General features: G+C 39.0%; 1 protein-coding gene across 1 annotated transcript in view; it reads right to left on the bottom strand.

Annotated features, from left to right (window-relative positions):
- Positions 1-21,943, bottom strand: part of ndst2a (N-deacetylase/N-sulfotransferase (heparan glucosaminyl) 2a) — a 49,384-nt gene that overhangs the window by 14,739 nt on the left and 12,702 nt on the right. Inside the window, exons 2-9 of the mRNA XM_028795159.2 lie at positions 12,654-12,741; positions 11,686-11,840; positions 8,665-8,850; positions 8,425-8,553; positions 8,050-8,232; positions 7,862-7,958; positions 7,460-7,583; positions 2,687-2,861 (exon numbers count right to left, since the gene is read on the bottom strand). Of these exons, the coding sequence (XP_028650992.2) occupies positions 2,687-2,861; positions 7,460-7,583; positions 7,862-7,958; positions 8,050-8,232; positions 8,425-8,553; positions 8,665-8,850; positions 11,686-11,840; positions 12,654-12,741 (1,137 nt within the window). The remainder of the gene's footprint in view (positions 1-2,686; positions 2,862-7,459; positions 7,584-7,861; positions 7,959-8,049; positions 8,233-8,424; positions 8,554-8,664; positions 8,851-11,685; positions 11,841-12,653; positions 12,742-21,943) is intronic.

The raw sequence follows: 21,943 nt of genomic DNA, 5'->3' as shown, positions 1-21,943 counted from the left end.
TCACTAGATGCTGGGTTTCCTCCTTTTAAAGGCTCTGCCAGGCCTTTACTGCAGCGGCTTTCAGTTGCTGTTTGTTTGTGGGCCTTTCTGTCTGAAGTTTAGTCTTCAACAAGTGAAATGCATGCTCAATTGGGTTAAGATCAGGTGACTGACTTGGCCATTCAAGAATTTTCCACTTCTTTGCTTTAATAAACTCCTGGGTTGCTTTGGCTGTATGTTTTGGGTCATTGTCCATCTGTATCATGAAACGCCGCCCAATCAATTTGACTGCATTTAGCTGGATTTGACCAGACAGTACATCTCTGAACACCTCAGAATTCATTCGGCTGCTTCTGTCCTGTGTCACATCATCAATAAACACTAGTGTCCCAGTGCCACTGGCAGCCATGCACGCCCAAGCCATCACACTGCCTCCACCATGTTTTACAGATGATGTGGTATGCTTTGGATAATGAGCTGTTCCATGCCTTCTCCATACTTTTTTCTTGCCATCATTCTGGTAGAGGTTGATCTTGGTTTCATCTGTCCAAAGAATGTTTTTCCAGAACTGTGCTGGCTTTTTTAAATGTTCTTTAGCAAAGTCCAATCTAGACTTTCTATTCCTGAGGCTTATGAGTGGCTTGCACCTTGCAGTGCACCCTCTGTATTTACTTTCATGCAGTCTTCTCTTTATGGTAGACTTGGATATCGATACGCCTACCCCCTGGAGAGTGTTGTTCACTTGGTTGGCTGTTCACTTAGTTGGCTGTTGTGAAGGGGTTTCTCTTCACCATGGAAATGATTCTGCGATCATCCACCGCTGTTGTCTTCCGTGGACGTCCAGGTCTTTTTGCGTTGCTGAGTTCACCAGTGCTTGCTTTCTTTCTCAGGATGTACCAAACTGTAGATTTTGCCACTCGTAATATTGTAGCAATTTCTCGGATGGGTTTTTTCTGTTTTCGCAGCTTAAGGATGGCTTCTTTCACCTGCGTGGAGAGCTCCTTTGACCGCATGTTGTCTGTTCACAGCAAAATCTTCCACATGCAAGCACCACACCTCAAATCAACTCCAGGCCTTTTATCTGCTTAATTGATAATGACATAACGACGGACTTGCCCACACCTGCCCATGAAATAGCCTTTGAGTCAATTGTCCAATTACTTTTGAGCCCCTGAAATGAAGGGATTGTGTTAAAAAATGCTTTAGTTGCCTCACATTTTTATGCAATCGTTTTGTTCACCCCACTGAATTAAAGCTGAAAGTCTGCACTTCAACTGCATCTGAGTTGTTTCATTTAAAATTCATTGTGGTAATGTACAGAACCAAAATTAGAAAAAAGTTGTCTCTGTCCAAATATTTATGGACCTAACTGTATGCAGAATAAGCGACATGAGAAGAAGAGTGATGCCGTGTGAGGTGGGGAGCGTTCAGGAGTTCATGGAGAAGATTATTGCTTTGATGTGGAGCATGGCATGGCACACCAGAGAGGCAGTTATGAAGAGTGATGTGGTGCAAAATGTGTCATGATCGGGAGTTCACAGGCAACCCCCTGTACCTTATTGCTTTGATGCGATGGGGAGATTATGGCTTTGATGTGATGCAAAGGAGGTGGCTATGAAGAATAATGCAGTGCTTTTGAGATTTCACAGGGGGTACCCCTAACTTATTGCTTTGAAGTGATTGCGACTTCATGGGGGAAGAGTATTGCTTTGCTGTTGTGCATGGCGCAGCGAGCCAGGGAGGCAGCTATGAAGAGTGATGTGGCGTGAAGTGTGATGCTCCATTTTTACCAATAGCTCTCGTCACGTGTGTGCGCACTGAAGGCAAACTAAGGGCTCTGGTGACAGTAATAACCCGCCGACCAGGGGGATGGCACTGTTTTCTGATGCCTTCTCTCTTCCTCCCTGCACTGAACAGTAAACTTCCATTTTTGACGACAAATTAACCTTAAATTTCAATATTCTACCTTTCTCTTGTCAAAAAGAATAAGCACAGCCATAATAGTGGCATTAATAGTGAAAAATGAACACAGGGCTGGACTTTTCACCAACCACATGGTGTTCAATGAGCAGTTTGATCTCTGTGGCATTTATTTAAGTAGTCATAATATGATAACTGATCTTGACATTAAGGTTTTTTTTTTTTTGGTTTGTTTTTCTTTTAAACTCCACTATTGTCTGATTTATTATGTATTCCAACTTTTATTTGAACGCTAGGATAAAATAAAGTCCACCAGCTATTGCGACCTACCATCCAGTGTATATAATTTTACGAACACACAAGCAAATGTATTCCAAAGCAGAGTTTCAAGTATACTCGAGTAATTAATGGACAAAACCCGTCTCTTCAGTAGCATTCCAAATCGATGCCTTGTGTGTGCCATTTGATGCCACAATTTTACTTCCACACATTTTGTGCTCCGTGCAGTGCATTATCAGCTCTACACTGTATAGTAAAATACACACACTGTCACCAACTCTGGGGTCTTTTGTATCACAGACCACTCTGTTTCGAACATATTTAATAAAAAGTCAACCACACTAGCTAGATTTGATATCTTAGCCTTAACTTTATTAATAATTTCGTGTCTTTATCTGGGGTAGAGCCCAGGGTTAAGGCTTGATGTTCTGTAGAACTGGCACACTTTGAAGACCCACCATTATATTTCGAGTTGCAAATCCCCCTCCCCAAGACGTGCCACACATACCTGATACCAGGAGTATGCTCTCTCTACAGGATTGATCAGTACAGAGATGATTTTTGCATGTGGTAAGAGTGCCGCTGCTCTTTTAGGAACAACCTCGGTGTCAAAGTAGTTGGCACTCTTCTCGAACATGAAGTCGGTGCTGGCATTGGAAGGGAAGGGGAAAAATTCCATATACCTAAATGGAGAGTAAGAACACAAAGTGTGAGAGGAAATGATGACAGGAAAGAAAAAGAGTGATGGCTGGAGAAAATATCTGCAGTGAAAGAGGAAAGGGCGGCCTTTCAAAAGTTCATGCCCGTCCCACTCTTATTTGACACATCTTTAGAATTTAGTCAAGTCTTTCCATTCAATTTGAACAGAATTAACGTGTCAACATTATTTTCCACAAAAAATGTACTTACTTTGACAAAAAAAAAGGGAAGTGAAGACAGCAAACAGGAGTAATACTAAAATGGAATCCAGTTTTAGATTTACAAACAGAAAATACAGGATTGTTAGGAATCCTCTGTGCCAATCCCTCTGACCATGTTACAAGCGGCTCACATGAATTACAGAACTGAGATTTACTACTAATGTAAAGTGCCCTATAAATAAAATGCATTATTATTATAACTAAAACAAATAAAATACATCCCACAGATAATCAACTATACCTAACCAAGAAAAGCAGAGACTACAGAACTGCATTTTTATTTTTTTTTTCTTCAGACATTTCTAAACCAAGTGATACTTTGTATTTCTTAAATGCACATGGTATTAGAATGGTTCCCTTTTTCTTTAAAGGAAACAAAGTCAAATTTGCAAGCTATTGCTCAGGTTTAAGAAACTACTTTTGGATTTTTTTGCTTTATTAGGGATTAAAAAAAGAAAAAAGTGTGCGAGAAACCCTCTTCTCAATTATCACCAGACGGGCAAAAGCAGCCATTGATCTTCACAGGTTAGCTCATTGACACAAAATTCTAAGGAAAGTTCAAAACACCACTTAGCACTGTCATAGCATCACTCCGGAAGTTCAGAGCCACAATGATTAACTTACCAGGAAGAGGACCCACGTGCACCTTCTCACCACACAAAAGACAGTGAAGTTGGCAAAAAAACAACAGCAGCAGCAGTGTGGGGCTCACAGCTAGAGAGCTGCAGGGTCTTCTTTAATCGTACACTGGCAAGGCACAGTGGTTTCACGATACATTCACATCAACAAGCCATGGGATAAGGTTGTAAAAAGAGGGCCTTACTGATCACAAAAACAATCAAGTAGCTGGGGAGTTTGCCAAACCCCACAGGGTCCTGATAGGTGTTATATTCAAATGAGAACAAAACTGGAATATTTAGCCATTCAGACCATCAATATATGGCTAACATTATACTCACTTCTTCAATTTCATGGAATTTAGTTTTAAAAAACATCTCATTGGTTTCAAGGAATACTAATTATCAACAAACTCAATTTAAATGTGTTCACTCCCATAAATCATATGCCTGGGGATTGTCCTGTGATCTTCATTGTCCCTAATGTACACTTGCGCATGTGTTTTGGGACTGCCCTTCTGTGTTCAGTTTTTGGTCTGGAGTGTCTCATTTCTTTACTTTCGTTCTCTCTATGAGCATCTCCTTGCTTCCCCACGTTTCCCTACATCTCGACTTCATGTATCTGTTATCCAGCAGGGGCTATTTACATTGGGGACAATCATTGCTAAACTTGTCCTTGACTCACGCTGGAAATCTCCTGCTTCATTTTCCATTTCTGTCTCAAGTCTTCATTTTTTTAATCTGCTCCTTTTGGAATTGTCAGCAGCGAAGATCAATGTGGCCTCTGGCTCTTATATTGATGAATAGACTGTTATAGTACAGCATGTCCCCAGGTCCTGGCCACAACCCCAATCCTTAGATATTATTCTTCTTAATTGGGTTGGTGCTGTGCTGTTCACTCACTTGCTGATCCTCATGGGTTCCTTTATTCTTCTTCTTCTTAACTTAAATGTAGCAGGGTTGAGTTATGTTACAGGGTGGTGGGGTGGGTGACAGGCATTGTGTTTTATCTTCTTCTATAATACGCTACCGTGGCTGTTCGTTTGTCTGTCCAGGATTTTAAATCACCTGTAGCTCACAAACCGTTTGACCTATTGACCCGAAATTTGGCACACATATACTAAGTGACGTCTACTATTCGCTTTCGGGTGATGATTGACCTCCAAGGTTATTCCTCTTTTTATTTTGTTGTAGAATCAACTCTTGGCAGCAGCCAGTATGGGCGCCATTCTCATCCCTACCACCTTTGCCGTCACTTCCTCTACCTCTTCATATCTTAAATCTGTCCTGAGGCAGACTGAAGACTTAAGTGCCAGCTTAAGTGAAAAATTTAGGAAAACGTACTAAGTAATTGCAACACAAACACTGACTTAATCAGTTTTAACCCGAAAAGATGCCAATGTAAGAACAGAAGAAGATGGCTGCTAGGGTGGAGAAAAGAAGAGCTGCTCAGGAAGCGGCAAGTGCATCAACCTCCGAGCAAACGAATGCTAAACGTACAGAGAAAGAGCATGAAAACTATCAATGCTCAAATCAAGTGTATTTGTGCACTGCGCCATTACTGGTTTTATTATAATTATTATGGCTTGTATTTTCCTTTAAATAGCTAGATTTTGTATTTCAATAAAAATCTAATCATAAAAAAAAGAAATCTGTGTAAAATAAAAGTGACATATGCAAAGAAATAAATACTAAATCCACTGTGGAAAAATAGTGATGGGTCATTAATGCTGTGGAGCTATATTTCTGACACTGCTCTAAGACCCTTGTATACTACAAAGTGTCAGCATATTCTGACCAAACACTTAGTCACCTCCTACAGCAGCACGGCACTCATCATAAATGAACATCAAGATCAAGTAAGTTACCCAAAATGAACATCTTGCAAACATCACCACAGCTTACAAGCTTAACCACTAATAGGAAAGCAGTGGTTTGAATTGAGGAGGGCAGGCCACAATACAGACCTCTGCACATCAAGGGTCTAGAAGATTTTTACACAGATCAACGGCCTAAGACCTTATTAAACATTACAGGATAATGATGAGATTTTTGATGAGAAAGCATTTTTTCACAAAAATAATTTTAATGAAGAAAAAACTTCAGTATGCATATGAAACTTCATTTTAATAAATGCATTCAACTAAAAGCATGTAGATAAGCTAATATGGTGGAGCACTTTAAAACACTGCTGAAAACACATTACTTTAACATGGCTTTCTCATAGCTTCATTTTAGTTTAATCCTGATGCTCTGTATATTCAATTAATTATTATTATTCATGGTGGCTTCAAAATCCATACTAACCCCTACTTTCTCTTCTGTTCTTTTTCCGGTTTTCTGTGGTAGCGATCTGCACCACCACCTGATCAAAGCACCGTGCTGTCCCTACATTGATGGATTAAAGGCCAGAAGTCCCCATTACCGACATCATCAAATTCTTCCATGTGAACCCTGAATACAATGAGGACTGATTGTGAGGGTTTCCAAAGACATGCAAGTTAGGTGCATTGGCGATTCTAAATTGTCCCTAGTGTGTGCTTGGTGTTTGTGTGCCCTGCGGTGGGGTGGCACCCTGCCCGGGGTTTGTTTCCTGCCTTGCACCCTGTGTTGGCTGGGATTGGCTCCAGCAGACCCCCGTGACCCTGTGTTAGGATATAGCGGGTTGGACAATGACTGACTGACTGACTGATTGTGAGGTCATGAGGTCAGGTCTTGTGGCCTTGGAACCCCTGCAGATTTTATTTTTTTCTCCAGCCGTCTGGAGTTTTTTCTGTCCTCCCTGGCCATCGGACCTTACTTTTATTCTATGTTAATTAGTGTTCCCTTATTTTAAGTCTTATTTATTTTGTCTTTTTTCTATTTCTTCATCATGTAAGGCACTTTGAGCTACATCATTTGTATGAAAATGTGCTATATAAATAAATGTTGTTGTTGTAGATGAGTTGTGGCATCTGGAAGGTTGCCTGTTCAAATCCTGTTACTGTCAGAAGGGGTCCGTCTCTATTCTGTTGGGTCCTTGATGATGGCCCTTAACCTGAAAACTGTTCCAAGGTTCTTAAACAATGGCTGACCCTGTGCTCTGACCTCCAAAGGACATGCAAAAAAAACAATTTCCCATTGGTGACTAATAAAGTATATCAAATCAAAAAAACTCAAATTTACTTGTACATAAAATATTGCTCACCATCCGTATTGTTAATGTTCTAGGACTTTTTTGTTAATGTTTGGCAAGTGTACCTTTAATTCTTTCACTCAATGTGCATGGCAAATTCTACTTACTTTTCAGGCCACCCTTGAACTGGACCCTCAGTAGGTTGTGTTCTTAACGGTACCCAAAAATAATAATACAGGATTTGCATTTGAAATGTTGGAAGCATACAACTGGATACCAGACATATAAATTATACAACATGAATAACTTAAGATTCTTCTGTCATGGATGTTTTGATGTTGTTTGCTGTTGTTCAGCGGAGGCTCCCTTTTGAAGCCATTTTGTTATCTCTGAAAAAAATTTCTCATCTGTTACTACAGACAACCTGGGGTAAGTAAGAGTTAAAGAAATTTAGATTTTTTATGTATGAGTATTGCTTTCAGATGAGTAATCAAGCAGAATATATTTTGCATAGTAATCCTAACCAATAACAAAATATAATTAAACTCTGAATAAGACTTTAAATCACAGTCTCATTTCTCTACACGTCAATTTTGCCAACACACCCCACAAGATATTGCCAAGCTCACCAGTCAATGCCACGATGGTAGTTTTGCCCGTTGAAAAACTGAATTTCCTCAAATGTTACAGGACTAGGGAAGTTACTCGTGATGGCAGGGTGCAAAGTCAGGAAGAAAAACAGAGCTGTTGTACCTAAAGTTGACACAATAGGAAATAAAATGACAGTGGGTACAAATGTAAGAGTTGTCAGGCTAAAGTTGGGGGTGACTGAGAAAGTCATTATTTTAATAGGAACACACAGACTAATAAGCAGTGACAGGACAAACCAGACAATCTAAATGATAACTATGTCTACTGGACACAGGCAGACAACAGGTTGGTCACAATGGATCAGAAATACGTTTCTATTTCAGTTTTAATGAAGTTTGATTTAATAAACATAAGACAAGCAAAACCAGGGGCAACATTACCTGTCTTCTGAGGACCAATCACTAAGAACTTGGGTAACCGGTCGCAGGTCTTCTCCTTTGACCATATATCTTTGTGTCTCTTGTCATTACAGGGATTCTGAAAGTATGAAGATTTATGAAGGTTTATTAACATGCCGTGGTACGTGTGATCATGTAGCACGACTGTGCTCCTTAGGTTTAGCATGTACCTGCCACAAAGGATCCCTCTCTTCTGGAAAGATCTGAAAGTATTTTTCAGCTAGCTGTACAGGCGGCAGAGTCTGTAGTCGCAGATGTGTCCAGCACTGCACAAACTTGACTAAAGATTCAAAAGTATATAAGCCCAGCCTGTCATTACCGTAATTTGATAAATGAGTCATAAATATACTGATCTGCAAGAAAAAAGAAAACACACATAGGATGTAAGTGTCCAGTCAAATACTAAAGATGATGAACCCATCTTACCATACTTCTGCCTCCTTAGTGCTCCACAATGTAAACTACTGCCCCCCTGTCATTATTCTGAACAAAATCTGGGCATACTACAGCTTTCTTCCTGCTCCCACTGATAACACATCACTTACTGGATTAAGTAGCAGCGTCAAAAAAAGTTCTCCTCCTCTGATGCTTCTGTCCAGCTCCCGGGAGCCACCAGGATACTCATTGTAGAAGATTGTGTGAGTGAAAAGGCCACAGGTCTGTCTTGGCAACACCTAAGGCACAACAGAAAGACAATGAGCCAAAGTCCCTCTCAAAATTAAAGAAACCCACTTAATGCTTATAAAGGACTGCACAGTGCCTTGCACTGCCACTGCTATACTGACCTTGATGCCATTGTGAATGAAGCCTTTGCGGTAGCGAGCTGGGCGCAAGTGTGGGTACTCTTCAGTGCTTGTCACTTTGATCCCCCACACAGACTTCCAGGCTTCATATAGTTGGCTGTGAACCGGGTATACTCCAGAGTGGTGGGGTGCCACTGCATACCCCATGTCTGTTGGAATGCCGTGCTCCTAAAAACATCACAGATATTAGTCATTATTCTTAAATATAAAAACTTTAAATAGCCTAGGCCCTTCTTACTTAAAAGAAATTATCTATGCATACATACCGATGTGTACATTTTGATCATAAGATGTGGGTCCTTAAAAGTTTTGAAGGACAAATAAAATAATGCAAGTGGAACTGGAAGGGAACTCTAACTGGTCTGAGCTTTTACAGCCAGGCCGAAGACTCTCCACTTTAGTCAAGCAAACCCTGACTAGAGCTGCTGATTAGCAGAACATATTGTAGATGTTTGTCAATTAATTATTCTTGACCTGTTACTAACCCTCAACTATTCTGTTTCTCTTTTCAATGTCCTACTGTGGCATATAATGCCGTTGCTACTATGCCAAGCTGCTATTTCTACCCATGGGAAGCAACACCAGTGATTGGGAGAGACTTGGGATCAATGACCTAATGATTTAATCTTCATTTTACACTGTCCAGCATATATTTATGATTCTGTAAAATGCTAAGGATGGGCTGCGCCAGATGTTCCATTTCTTCAAAAATGCCATTGACTGGAGTTTCTGTTTTTTTCTCCTCTGCTGTGAGCTGGCCTTGTCCCATATTTCACTTATAATGGCCTTTATTGTGTTAGGATTTGTTTAGGTTAAATCAAACCGAAAAAATATTGAATTAGCGTATGCTGCCTTTATTTGGGGTGTTCATAAGACATGTAATAATTTAATAATAAAATAAAAATAAATTGAAATATTGAAAATGTGTGCTTCAAATTAAACATTTAAAGTCTAGATATTCTCAATTATAACAGAAATGTGTCATTTTTCATCCTCTGACAGATGCCAAGAGAGGGTTAGATGCCTAGTAAAGGATCAAAAGTAACATCATATTTGCAATTGCTGACCTTGAAATAGTATAAAATGATACCCTACATGCTTACGTTTGAAACTTGTCATTTTAAGCCTCAGGGTGTATCTCTCAGAGGACTAGGACCACCAGTATTATTTCATTTCATTATATCATGTTCTTGATCAGCAACCTTCTAATACCATAAAAAACAACACTCCACATGCTTGTATTATTGATCCCCATTTTTTTCAATTTGTTTTTGAGAGCGAGTTATTTTGGCTCATCATATCCCATTAGGGGGTGAACCCCTGGGGCCGGTTGATATTGTATACTCGGCTTTAAGTCACTCTGGTCATTTTTCCTGAAGGAATACCTTTGGTTTAATCTTTATCATAAAGTTGTAATTTCCTGCACAAAAATATGATTAAAAATGGTCTAAAAATTAGGATCATCAGGTCTAGAAGGCCAAAAAAGATGGAACCTAAACAAGTTTGACATATGTTTGGCATATGTGAGGGGAAGTTATGGGGGACTTGGAAGATTGAATTGGGTTTCCTTTGGAGTTTGTTCTTGTCAATAACAGAGAACAAGGTGCTCGAAAACTACCATTTACTTGAACGAAGTGACTCTTTCTTCAGAGGTTTCATTTTGCCGACGTGCTGGCCTCGCTTGTGCATCCTCGGAGATAGACAGACAGACAGACAAACAGAATGTTCGAAAAGCAGTTTGGTGATCTGAGCTATATTTAACACATATATTAAAATCAAACAGCGGATGGTATGTGTTGGAGTTCCCATCTTGCTTAGAAATGACTGAGTATGAAGTGATTGAAAACTATTTACTTCTGGTACTGAAATTAAAGAAATGCTGGTACTGTACTGTTTTAAAAAAGCTTTTTCCTGTACTTTTTCAGTATGCTAGAGGGCCAAACATAATAATAGAGGGCATAACTAGATGTCACGAACGAGTCAAAAGTTTTATTTTTTTACTAGAGAGTCAGGAGGTGCCAGACAAAAGCATTTTTAATAATCTTACGAACACAACTACTCTCTATGTTTAATGTAGTAGCGTATTCCTAAAAGATAGTATTGTAAATTTTCTGATGCTGTGTCCTAGTTTGTAAATTTGAGGCTGTACTCCGTGCACAGCACATTACAAAAATAATTTAAACTGAACGGAAACTGAATAGAATCTTCTAATATCTTCCAAACCATCTCTGTTGCAGTTACCTAAAATTCATTACCTTGGATAGTAAATTTTTGCTAGGGAAATGCCAGAGAAGTTGTCTAATGTACACTTTAAGCACTTTAAGTGCCATATCTAATATTTGTCAATCATGTATTTTAATATGAATGAGGTTTTTTTTTTTGCATGACAGCAGTCCTGTAATGGGTTTATGACTTGCTTAGGATCTGTTTGCATTTAACTGTGCTAATGGCATCATCAGACCAATGCCTAAAATACTCATATGTTGTATTTAAATTACACTAAGTGGCATTCATGTCACATTCCGGTATAAAAAGTTAAAGAAAAGAAAAGATAAAAGCTAGATAAAGACAAATTAATGTTAAGATCATACTTGAATGCCCCAGAGAAGCATTTTTCTACCTAAGTGATCACATTATTAATACACAGCTATCTATTATCATTTTTTTAGCATCTAAATTACTCCTTCAGTGCATTATATGGATTCAACATGGCAGACATTTTCAGAGTCAGCCTGTGTAGGAGTTAGTATGTACAAGGTGTCTTAAAATTCTGAAAGCAGAGAAATATTGTTGGTGGAAGGGGCTATCATCTATTTAAGCAACATAACTAGTATATAAAAAGATACAGTAGTACTTTGATCTCTTTAAATATTCACCTAAAACCTCCTGTGCGGATACATAATATTCACACTTGTCACAGGCACAGAGTACTCTGCAGAATTTCAAATGGCACAAGTTATCTTCAACTTAGGGGGAAAAAGGACAACCAAAGCAGAGCCTCACCTGGGCAAAGATCTTGTTGAGTCTCATTTGCTCAGCCAGAACTGTAACATTATGGAAGAGGTGAGGCTGCATATGACTCCACATGTGAGGGAACCACCAAAATTCATTCCGGTGTTGTAGCAGCATGTCATCTCCAATATCTTCGTCATCCGTTCCTAAGGAGCACAGAACAGGAGCCATGAAAAAAAAAACTGGACAGAGATCAGTCACAGATATAACTGGACAGCAAGAAACACATTTAATCAAAAAGAGATGGATGAGAATAAGCAGGGAACTAAATAAAAATGCGAGAGGGGGGAAACACAAGTGAAGAAAAACAAAAAGAGTTGTAGCATGCCGAGACAATGCCACAAAAAAAAAAAAAAGCAGAGATGACATTAAGTCTGATCAGAAAGATGGGCATACAAAAGATCTAGCAGAAAGCTTCATACAATTTAATAAAAAAAAGAGGACTGAAGAATTCTGATGTACAGAAATTTAGGGTATGATTAAAAACAGATGAGAAATAATAACACCAAGGACAATAGGCAGAGTGATCAGAGGAAATTTAGCATGAGTTCATCAAGAACACAAGGATACAGTTGTCAACTTGTTAAGGGTAAATTTCACACAAACATTAGGAAATTTTCCTTCACATAGAGAACCACAGACATTTGGAATAAGCTACCAAGTAGTGTGGTAGACAGTAGGACTTTAGGGATTTCAAAACAGACTTGATGTTATTGTAGAACAATTAAGTGGATAGGACGGGTGAGCTTTGTTGGGCCAAATGGCCTGTTCTTGTCTACACTGTTCTAATGTCAGAGCTGGGCACAAAAAGGGAGATGTGGTCTGGTTCAAAAGAAACACGCAGAAAAGCCAAATATGAACTATTTGGTAACAGGTGACAGGTAGTAAAAACTTTCTATTATTTCATTTTATGATCACGAAAAGTGGTTTGAAATTCAGATGAGAATACTTTTCCTTACCTGTATGATAAAACTTTCCAGAAAAGCCAAGGTTGAAAGTAAAATTAGGGACCAGATTCCGTAACTTATTTTGTGCATTAAGGAGAGACTGAAAAAGAAAAAAAAAAAAAAGTTATTTCTTAAAAAACCAGTTTCTATGATGCTATACTGTATGATTCTAGGTGATTAAGCAGAAAACACAAGATGGTGGACTTGTCACAACCATATTCTGAGAGCACATTAACAACAGTGTAAAGTAAGAAGAAAAGATTCAAGTGGTGCAATAATGGCTCTAGCAAAACAGACTGAATGTAATTTTATATTTGTGTAAGGGTGATGTCATCATCTTCTTCTTTCGGTTAGGGGTCACCACAGCAGATCATCTTCTTCCATATCTTCATGTCCTCTGCATCTTGCTCTGTTACACCCATCACCTGCATGTCCTCTCTCACCACATCCATAAACCTTCTCTTAGGCCTTCCTCTTTTCCCTTTTCCCTAGCAGCTCTATCCTTAGCATCCTTCTCCCAAGGGTGCTGTCATGGTTGCAGTAAATATTATCTGCACTGGTTAGTTCTGGGTTAAAATCCTGGGCCTGAGGTGCCAGCTATGTGGGTAATGTGGTAATCAGAGGTTAAATATGGTGCTAAAGAATATATAATAAATTAGATATGGAAAATGTTGTCAGTTAGGCTTTGTATACCTTTTGTAGAAGTATCACATTATACACTGATATACAGTCTGAAAACAAAAACTATTCCAGCATCATGCGGAAAAACCCTGTTTTGTGACACATATGCACTTAGCTTCTGTCTATCAGAATCCGCTGTATCTCCGCTCTATCCATTTTCCGCTGAACTCCAACTTACTTTATAGTGCATGTCCCTCAAGGCCTCTTCCTGTCAGCCCCTGATGACTGCTGGGAGTTGAAGTCCTCTCGGTAGCAATGCCCCAGGTTCAACCCAAAACTGCACAGAGTACTCCATATGAGGCCTCGCCATAAACCTTGAGCTTACCCTCCTTGGACTTGTACTCTACACATCGTGCTATATAATCTAACAATCTGTTTGCCTTCTTAATGGTTTTTGAGCACGGCCTGGTAGTTGATAGTGTTGAGTCTACTATGACTCCTAAATCCTTCTAATAAGAAATGAGAAAAAAAAGAGCTGGAAAGAGCTCTCACCTATAATAATTTTTTTTTTTTTTTTTACAAATTCAGTAATGGAAACAGCGTAACTTCTAAGACTATAATTACTATTTCAGTTTTTTTTTTCAGGACACCAAAATGTTAATTTTTAGGCTTTTGAAGAGGTCTACCTAGTCTTGTCTCTGTATCTCAAATACCTGTGTGTCACATTAAATGGTGACACTAAATTAGCCTGTATAATTGGATGTGTGCACTCAGAGTTCACCTCCTGCCTTGAGCCCAGTGCTGTGAGGTAGGCACAGTCTTCCCATGGTCCTAAATGGGTGCATGAATGTTTGTGTGGTTGGTGTCCAATTAATTTGGCATTTTCCTGTATTGCAATGAAGTGAATGTTAGGATAATGCGCGCAGACTGGGTTTCTGCCTTGTGCCCGATCGTGCCAGGAAAAGTTGTGGTGCCATGTGACCCCAGAATGATAAAAGCAAGTTCAGGAAATTGACAGATAAAAAAGACACAGCAGTGAGGGAGATGAAAACGAAGATCACGATTAATTTATACATTAAAAACTGGAAATTATCTTTGCTCCAGTATAAAAGGTTGATATATTGACACTCAACTAAAACTGTGAATTATTCATAAATAAGCAGGCTGCTATTGGTAAAACTTACTGTCTCCATTGCGTAATCCATGTATGGTGTACTAGCTAAGGCAATCAGGTGCCTACCAGTCTGATTCCAACCTCTGCCTTTACAGCACAACTGTGACCGACACACTTGTCGATATGTAAACTCGCTGTAACATTAGATCTATAAAAAAGCTACAAATAATTCTGATCTTGAATAAAGGAGCAATGATAATACTTTATCGGACACTAATATATGGTGAGCAGCACCGCATGAAGGTCTTCTCCTTACCTACTACTACCTCAAGTGCGGCCGACGGAGTTGCAACATCGACTACCAGCGGGTAGTGTGCTACTGTTCATATATTTTAGTGCATAGGGGACTGATGGAAAAACACTTGAAGTATGACATTATACAAGATTCTGCTCACCCGCGCTAATGTTTATCTGCTGTTTACTGGATTTTCATCATGGTCTATACTGTGTGTGTTACTCAATTATTAAACAATTATGTTTTCGCCTTGTTGATATTATGACAGTTGCTATCAGCTAAACACTTCCACTATGCATCTCGTATACATTTAACTTCATCTAAAGCATTTTCTTTTGTGTTCTTTTAATAGTACATGCAAGAATCCTTTTTTTGTATCAAAAGATCCCAAAGAAGTTACTAAAAGTGGGCGGTGCATCCTTCTTTCAGGTTTTGTGGTTAGAAATGCAAGAAAGATACAATAAAAAAGGATGATCTGTTGTGTTTGGCGTAAAAACACACAGGAAAATCTCTGTAAAAAATGCCACTGCTATATTGCCAATGGTTGCGCTCCTCAGGCTTGTATAAAAATCATATACAGATGGCAGATGAGTTGCTCTCTTAACTGTTGCTATAAAAAAAATCACTTGGCTAGTCATGCAAGAAGCACTCGTGTTCCCGATATGTACTGAACAATCAGCCAAGGGGCATTTTTGCAAGTGCCTACCATGGCCACAGTTCAGACCCTCTCACTAACATGAAAACAGAGACAAGACACCATTGAACAGATTAAGAAGACTTGCGACCAGAACACCCTGTCGTCAGCACTTTCTGGGGAATGCCCAGGTACTCCTAGGCCAGGGATACAGTGCCCTCCATAATGCTTGGGGCAAAGACATATTTTTTTCTTTGATTTACCCTTCTGCTCCACAGTTTAAAATTATAAATCATACAATCCAAAGGTGATTCAAGTGCACATTGCAGACTTTCATTTATGGGTATATGCATACATTTCGGTCACACCATGTAGAAATAACACCCCATTTCAAGGCTCCATAATACTGACACATAGCAATGGTAGGTATATTCAAGCAGTTATATTTAGTATTTTGTTGCATATCCATTGCATGCAATGACTGCTTGAAGTCTGTGATTCATAGATATCAACTGGTGCTGTGGATCTTCTCTGGTGATGCTCTGGCAAGCCTCTAATGCAGCCATCTTCAGCTCCCAATTGTTTCAGGGGCTTGTCCTGTTAAGTTTTCTCTTCAGCATATTGAAGGCCTGCTGAAATGGATTTCAGTTGGGTGACTGGCTTGGCCATTCAAACATTTTCCATTGCTTAGCTTTGAAAAACTCTTTTGTTGCCTTAGCAGTATGTTTGGGATCATTATCTTGTTGTACGATGAAGCACTATCCAATGCCTTTAGAGGATTTTACTTGAACTTAAGCAGATGTCTCTATACACCTCAGAATTTACTGTGCAACTGTCGTCAGAAGTTACATTATCAATGAAGATAAGTATGCTAGTATGCCCAAGCCACAACACCCCCAAGCACCATGTTTAAAAGATGAGGTGGTATGCTTTGGATCTCGGGCAGTTCCTTTTCATCTTCACACTTTGCTCTGGTCATCAGTCAGATACAGGTTCATCTTTGTATCGTCTGTTCACAACACTTTTTTCCACAGTTCTGCAGGCTCTGTTGCAAACTGTAATCTGGCCAATCAGTGTTTGTTTGCTAACTAGTGGTTTGCATCTTGCAGTGTGGCCTCTGTATTTCTGGTCATGAAGTCTTCTGCATATATTAGTCTTTGACACATACACACACATCTGCCTCACTGAAGACCATTTCTGATCTGTCAGATGGCATTTGGGGTTTTTTCTTTACCAAAGTGAGGATTTGTCAGTCATTAGCAGTGGAGGTCTCACTTGGCCTACCAGTTCCTTTACGATTACGGAGCTCACCAGTGCATTCTTTCTTCTTAATGACATTCCAGACAGTTGATTTAGGTACTCCTAAGGATTTACTGATATCACTAATGGTTTTACTCTTGTTTTTCAGCCTCATAACGGCTTCCTTGAGTTTCACTGGCAAAGCTCTTGTCCGCATGTTGAACAATGGCAACTACTGTCTCCAAAGGGTAGAAGCAAGCCAAGGCATCTTATGAAGCAATGAAACACACCTGAGGAATCACAAACACCTGTGAAGCCACTTTAATAATAATAATAATAATAATAATTCTTTACATTTATATAGTGCTTTTCTCACTACTCAAAGCGCTCTCCACCACTATGGTGCCCTGAAATGTAGGGACCATGTAGAAAAAGTGCTGTCATTTCTACATGGTGTGGTCAAAATGTATACAAATACCCCTAAAATTAAAGCCCGTCTGAACTGTGGAGCTGGGGGGTAGATCAAGAAAAAATGTGCCTTTGTCCCAAACATTATGGAGGGCACTGTATATGTCCAACCACCTCAAGTGACCCCTATGAACCAGAAATTGGACTCTAAGGAAATCCTAAACTGCCAAATTCCTCACCCAGTCATATAATGTCACTATCTGTCGCTGTCACTATTAGCATCTCTAAAAATTTTAACCTTCAAATCTGAATAAAAAAATATTTTAAAAAAAGGCCAGTCCTACTAAGGTCAGCCCTTTGGCCAAAGCAAAATTTAGTGAATAAACTAAAATGCCAGTGAAGCAACACACAGTGAATGTACACGGCTGACAGCAAATTAGTGGCTAATCAAAATTTCAGAACCTGGGAACTGACAGAGTAGTGTGTTTGCAAACTGCTTTTCTGAGGCAGACACTAGTTTTCTGATGTTAATGTTGTTAAACAGTTTATTGTAAATGATATGCATAAACACCTTGCGTTAATCTGCTCATCCATCCTTTTTTTAACCATTTTTTCTTGCAAAACAAAGAGCCGATTCAGACCATCTGCATAACAGGTATTTACATATTTTTATTTTATGAGCAATGGCTAATGTTATACAACCATATGGTAGTGGAGATTGAACCATCAACCCCTTGGAATGCAGTTAAACATCTTACCTACCCATAAGGCTCACCTGGATTTCTTCAATCAGCAACAATGTGCTGTTTTAATTTTAAAATTTGGGCAGGTTTCAATGTAAAAGTTGTAGCAGCTCCTCCTAGGTGGACTGCAATTCCCAGCAACCCCTGGAGTACTACACCATTGGGTGGCTTCAGATTTGCACAGAAGTTGCTGGAAAGTCACATGATTAGGTGCTACTTTTAAAATGGAGCTGAAGTGTTAGAAGGGAATAGTGATTATCTGTGTCTACATGTTTCACCTTCAAACTGATTACAAACATAACCACCCTGGATTACAGTTTTTTCTGGATTTATGTTCCTGCCCTGTGCCTGCATGTTCACGTCACTGCGTCTTATTTGGACACGTCTTTGTCTGGGGAGCATTTCCATTCAATTCAAATCTTCCCTCCACAAACGGAACCTGGTAGGACAAAACTTTACATTTCATTCGGAGGGGCTAATTACAGGGGTTGTCATTACACTCACCATCATTGTCTGCATTTGTTGTTCTGGACTGCATTTGGACTAATGCCATGTTTATGTTTTGTGCTCAGTGTTTTCTAGGGTTTTGTTAGTATTTGTGTTAAATAACTATCTCTGTCGGGGTAAAATTGGGTAGGATTTGTGTATACTTTGTTTGTTAATGGCCTTTTGACCTCCTTATTTGTTTAATATTTTCTTTACTAGTAATTCAATTTGAGCCGCTGTGTCATGTGTGTCTGTTTGTTAATGTGTGTGTGCTGAGGCTGAGGCCGAGCGAATTCCTAGAGTCCCCAGAATAAAATAAACAAATCACCATTTGTCAGTGATGTGAATCTGAGTAGAACACATACGTGACAAAAGTGACCCCATCAGCCATCTTCATGTATAACAGAGGGCAGCCAGGACTGTCATTTGATCCAGTAAGGGAGATGTGATTGTTTCACCGTGATTTAAATAAAGTATATCTGAAGGACTCTAAAAATTTCTCAGGCAAACTTTTGTTCCCAGATAAGTCACACATAAGTGGCAGGATACTGTTAATGTACTTTTTTTGCAATACATTTCATATTGTTCAGGTGATGTCACTGATGTTAAACAATCAAAATGTGTTAAAAACATTTTGGTTCTGAATATCAATAAAATTCAATGTTAATTATCCATTGTGGAAATCATATTTCCTTGGATGCCTTGTTTATGCTACTTTAGATTTTTATTTTCTTGTGTAAGTTAACTTTCTAATTTGGTGGTAATCATTTAAATGCATTTTATGCATACTTGATTTTTTACATAAAGTTTCTGCTAAATTATGTTAACAGTAAATTAGTCAATGATCATTATGCTATGAAATGTAACATATTTAATTGTTCCACTTATGAAAAATGAAGGCATTCAATACTTCAACTTGTATAAAACAGTGACTAACAGTAACATTATGTGCTCAAGACTTTGCCAGCACAGCGCAGTGTAGCAGCCAGCAACACAAACTGATTCATTATTGCACGAAATGTGTTTGACCAATACCTTTTCACAAATGCCCTGTACAAATGGGAAGAATAAGACACATAACATGAAGTGCATACTTCTCAGGTTAACAATCGACTATGCCAGTTTGTACCAACAGATAATGAGAATTTCCACTCTATGTGAAGTATAAATCAGCCTGTTAGGAGAAGCCCACACACTCACCAGCTCCTCCAGTTGAAAGTGAGGTTAGAGCCAAACCAAAAGAAAAGGAAAAGGCTGCCCGTTCTCATTGGACATTTCACTGTTGACAGCAGATACTATCCAGCTGTAGTCTTGTGGGGCCAGACATGATTCTTATACGAGAAAACACGCCTGGGGATAACCCACACATTTCGGAAATGCATCGGTCTACTTTGATATCTTTTAATCATTTTGACTGTTGCATCACTACATGATATAAAAGTAGCAAACTGAGTTTAGATAAGCATTATGGTCTATGGATATACAGCGGCTATTGTGTCACGGCATGTTTGCATTTCCAATTAAACAGTAATGTTACATTTTTTTAGTTATTTATTTTAGATGTGCAGTCAGAAGGTGGATGTTGTGCAGCCTCGTTCGTGCATCTACTGGTGTTGTTAGGCAGATTTGTTGATTTGGGTGTTTTGAGTACTGAAATCTGCATCTCCTGTAACACTTCGTTATCAGCTTTCTTAACAGCAGTCCTTTTGACTGGGTGTGACACAACATTTAATTCAAATATATATTTTGCAGTTCATATTTCAGTGACTATATCTGCCAATTCTTTCAAGCTCACATCAACTCCTATATTATCATCGTAAAGCTGAACAACACAGAGCACACACAGTACCTGCTATAACATTTCAGTCACGGTTACTATTTGTCCACTGATGCCGTCAAATGCCAATGTATAATCTGATGTTACAGAAAGATTTTTCAATTGCATCAGGTTGTTTTTTTTTTTTTTTTAAACGTGCAATATGCGCTTTGCACATGTGACACACCTTTGTTTGTCTAAAAGGGTTTTTTTTTGAGACTTTTAGGCTGTAAACAGCTTATCGTAAACAGAAACTTGCTGTCTGTCGGACCACGTTAATGAGGGCACCTCCAGTTTTTGCACTTCAAAATCACCGGCCCTACTTTGAGCTCCACCTGTACGAGGCCTTGGATTGGTTTAGAAATGTGGCACTCCGTGAGATGTGCAATTTTTCCCACCCAGTTTTAAGCAAAATTCACTCACGGTTGTCTCCAGACATATACTGTATATTGTACATCTGGCTTCAGTGGGACTAATCTGACTGAAATACAAGTCTGTTCCTGGAAGTGATTTACAAATATAAGACGATGGTCTAAAAAAATACCACATTGCTGCCTAGCAGAGCACAGAGCTGGAAATTCCCAAATTATAAGGCAAGACAAGCCTGTTTGTTTGCATTTGTCAATTTTGATTTTAAATAATATTTTTTTAACACATTCCAATTATATTTGAGTGGTGAGATTTATTTTCAGAGCCCTGTTTAAGAATACTTTTTAATCCCTGTTACTTTAATGTGTCTAACCTAATCTAGCAATTCTTTCATCCATTTTCAAAAACTGCTTAATCCAGTTCTGAATAATGAAGGGTTAATATTTATAAAAGTTTACATGGATTTCAGGGTGAAAGTAAGTAAGCACCTTGTGCATGGGAAAGGTGCTATATAAATAAAATGTATTATTATTATTATTAAGTATGCGTATTGCAAAAAAAAATGTTGATTTACAAAATCTGATGTGCACACATATGTGTACAATTTACCATTTATAAATAACATGTATGTTATAAACGTGTATGTGAATGTGTTTCAGAACCCACCTGATGGCTACCCTGAAACCACCATATATGGACTTTGCTAATCAATCTTGTACATATGCAGTCACAATGCTGCCGACTTTCATTGGCATCCACCCTGCATTTGAGGAGTGCTTTTCTTTTGCTCTGTGGAGTTGGGGAAAGGCATAAAGCACCAGCATCCATGTTAGAAGCCATTATCATTTGGCACATGTAATGACATGATGCTGTTACAATCACTAGAACAGGTCATATGAAAAACTGAAGGTTGAGCCAGTTACCTTACCAACAAGCCAGACATCACCTACAGCACTATCAACACGTTGTCTGCCAATGCTACTTTGTCAACCAAATAAATTAATGAGTTGACCCAGGCTACCAAGCCATAACGTTTGTCAGTTTCATCTTGGCATCATAGATGATTTGTGTGTTAATGGAATATAACTGCTTACGATTAACAATAGGAACTTCACTTCTACTAGGTGCACTCATAGCAATGTTGGTGTAGTTAGTTGCCCCAATTAAGTTTGGAAAATGGGATACTACTGCAAATACCCTTTTCATGTTGGCATGTACACCCATAGCAAACAGAAACTGAGTGCCTCGTCAGGTGTTTATGGCTTTCAACACAGTGGGCATTATGGAGCTGAAGCTTGGCTCAGATATTCCTGACCTGTCAGCCAGTGCCCTCTGGTACAGTAGGTGCCTGTTGCACAAAAGCCAACCATTGTTAAATCCTGCTTATGAGCAGGTGTAGACAGGCAGCCCATCTTTCTAATGCTGAGCCAATTCAGCATAGTTTCAAAAGAACGGCTTCTGGAAGCCCAAACTGACTTATAAGCCGGTTATCATCAAAGGCAAAAAAAAAAAATCCTGCCGGCCCCTAAAAGATTGTTTCCTTCATATATGACCAGTTGCATATTCTTCAAGCAATG

This window comes from Erpetoichthys calabaricus, chromosome 2 (assembly GCF_900747795.2).
Source record: "Erpetoichthys calabaricus chromosome 2, fErpCal1.3, whole genome shotgun sequence".
Lineage (NCBI taxonomy): Eukaryota > Metazoa > Chordata > Cladistia > Polypteriformes > Polypteridae > Erpetoichthys > Erpetoichthys calabaricus.
The sequence above is the reverse complement of the archived record's forward strand: the minus strand, read 5'-3'. Positions and strand labels throughout refer to the sequence as shown.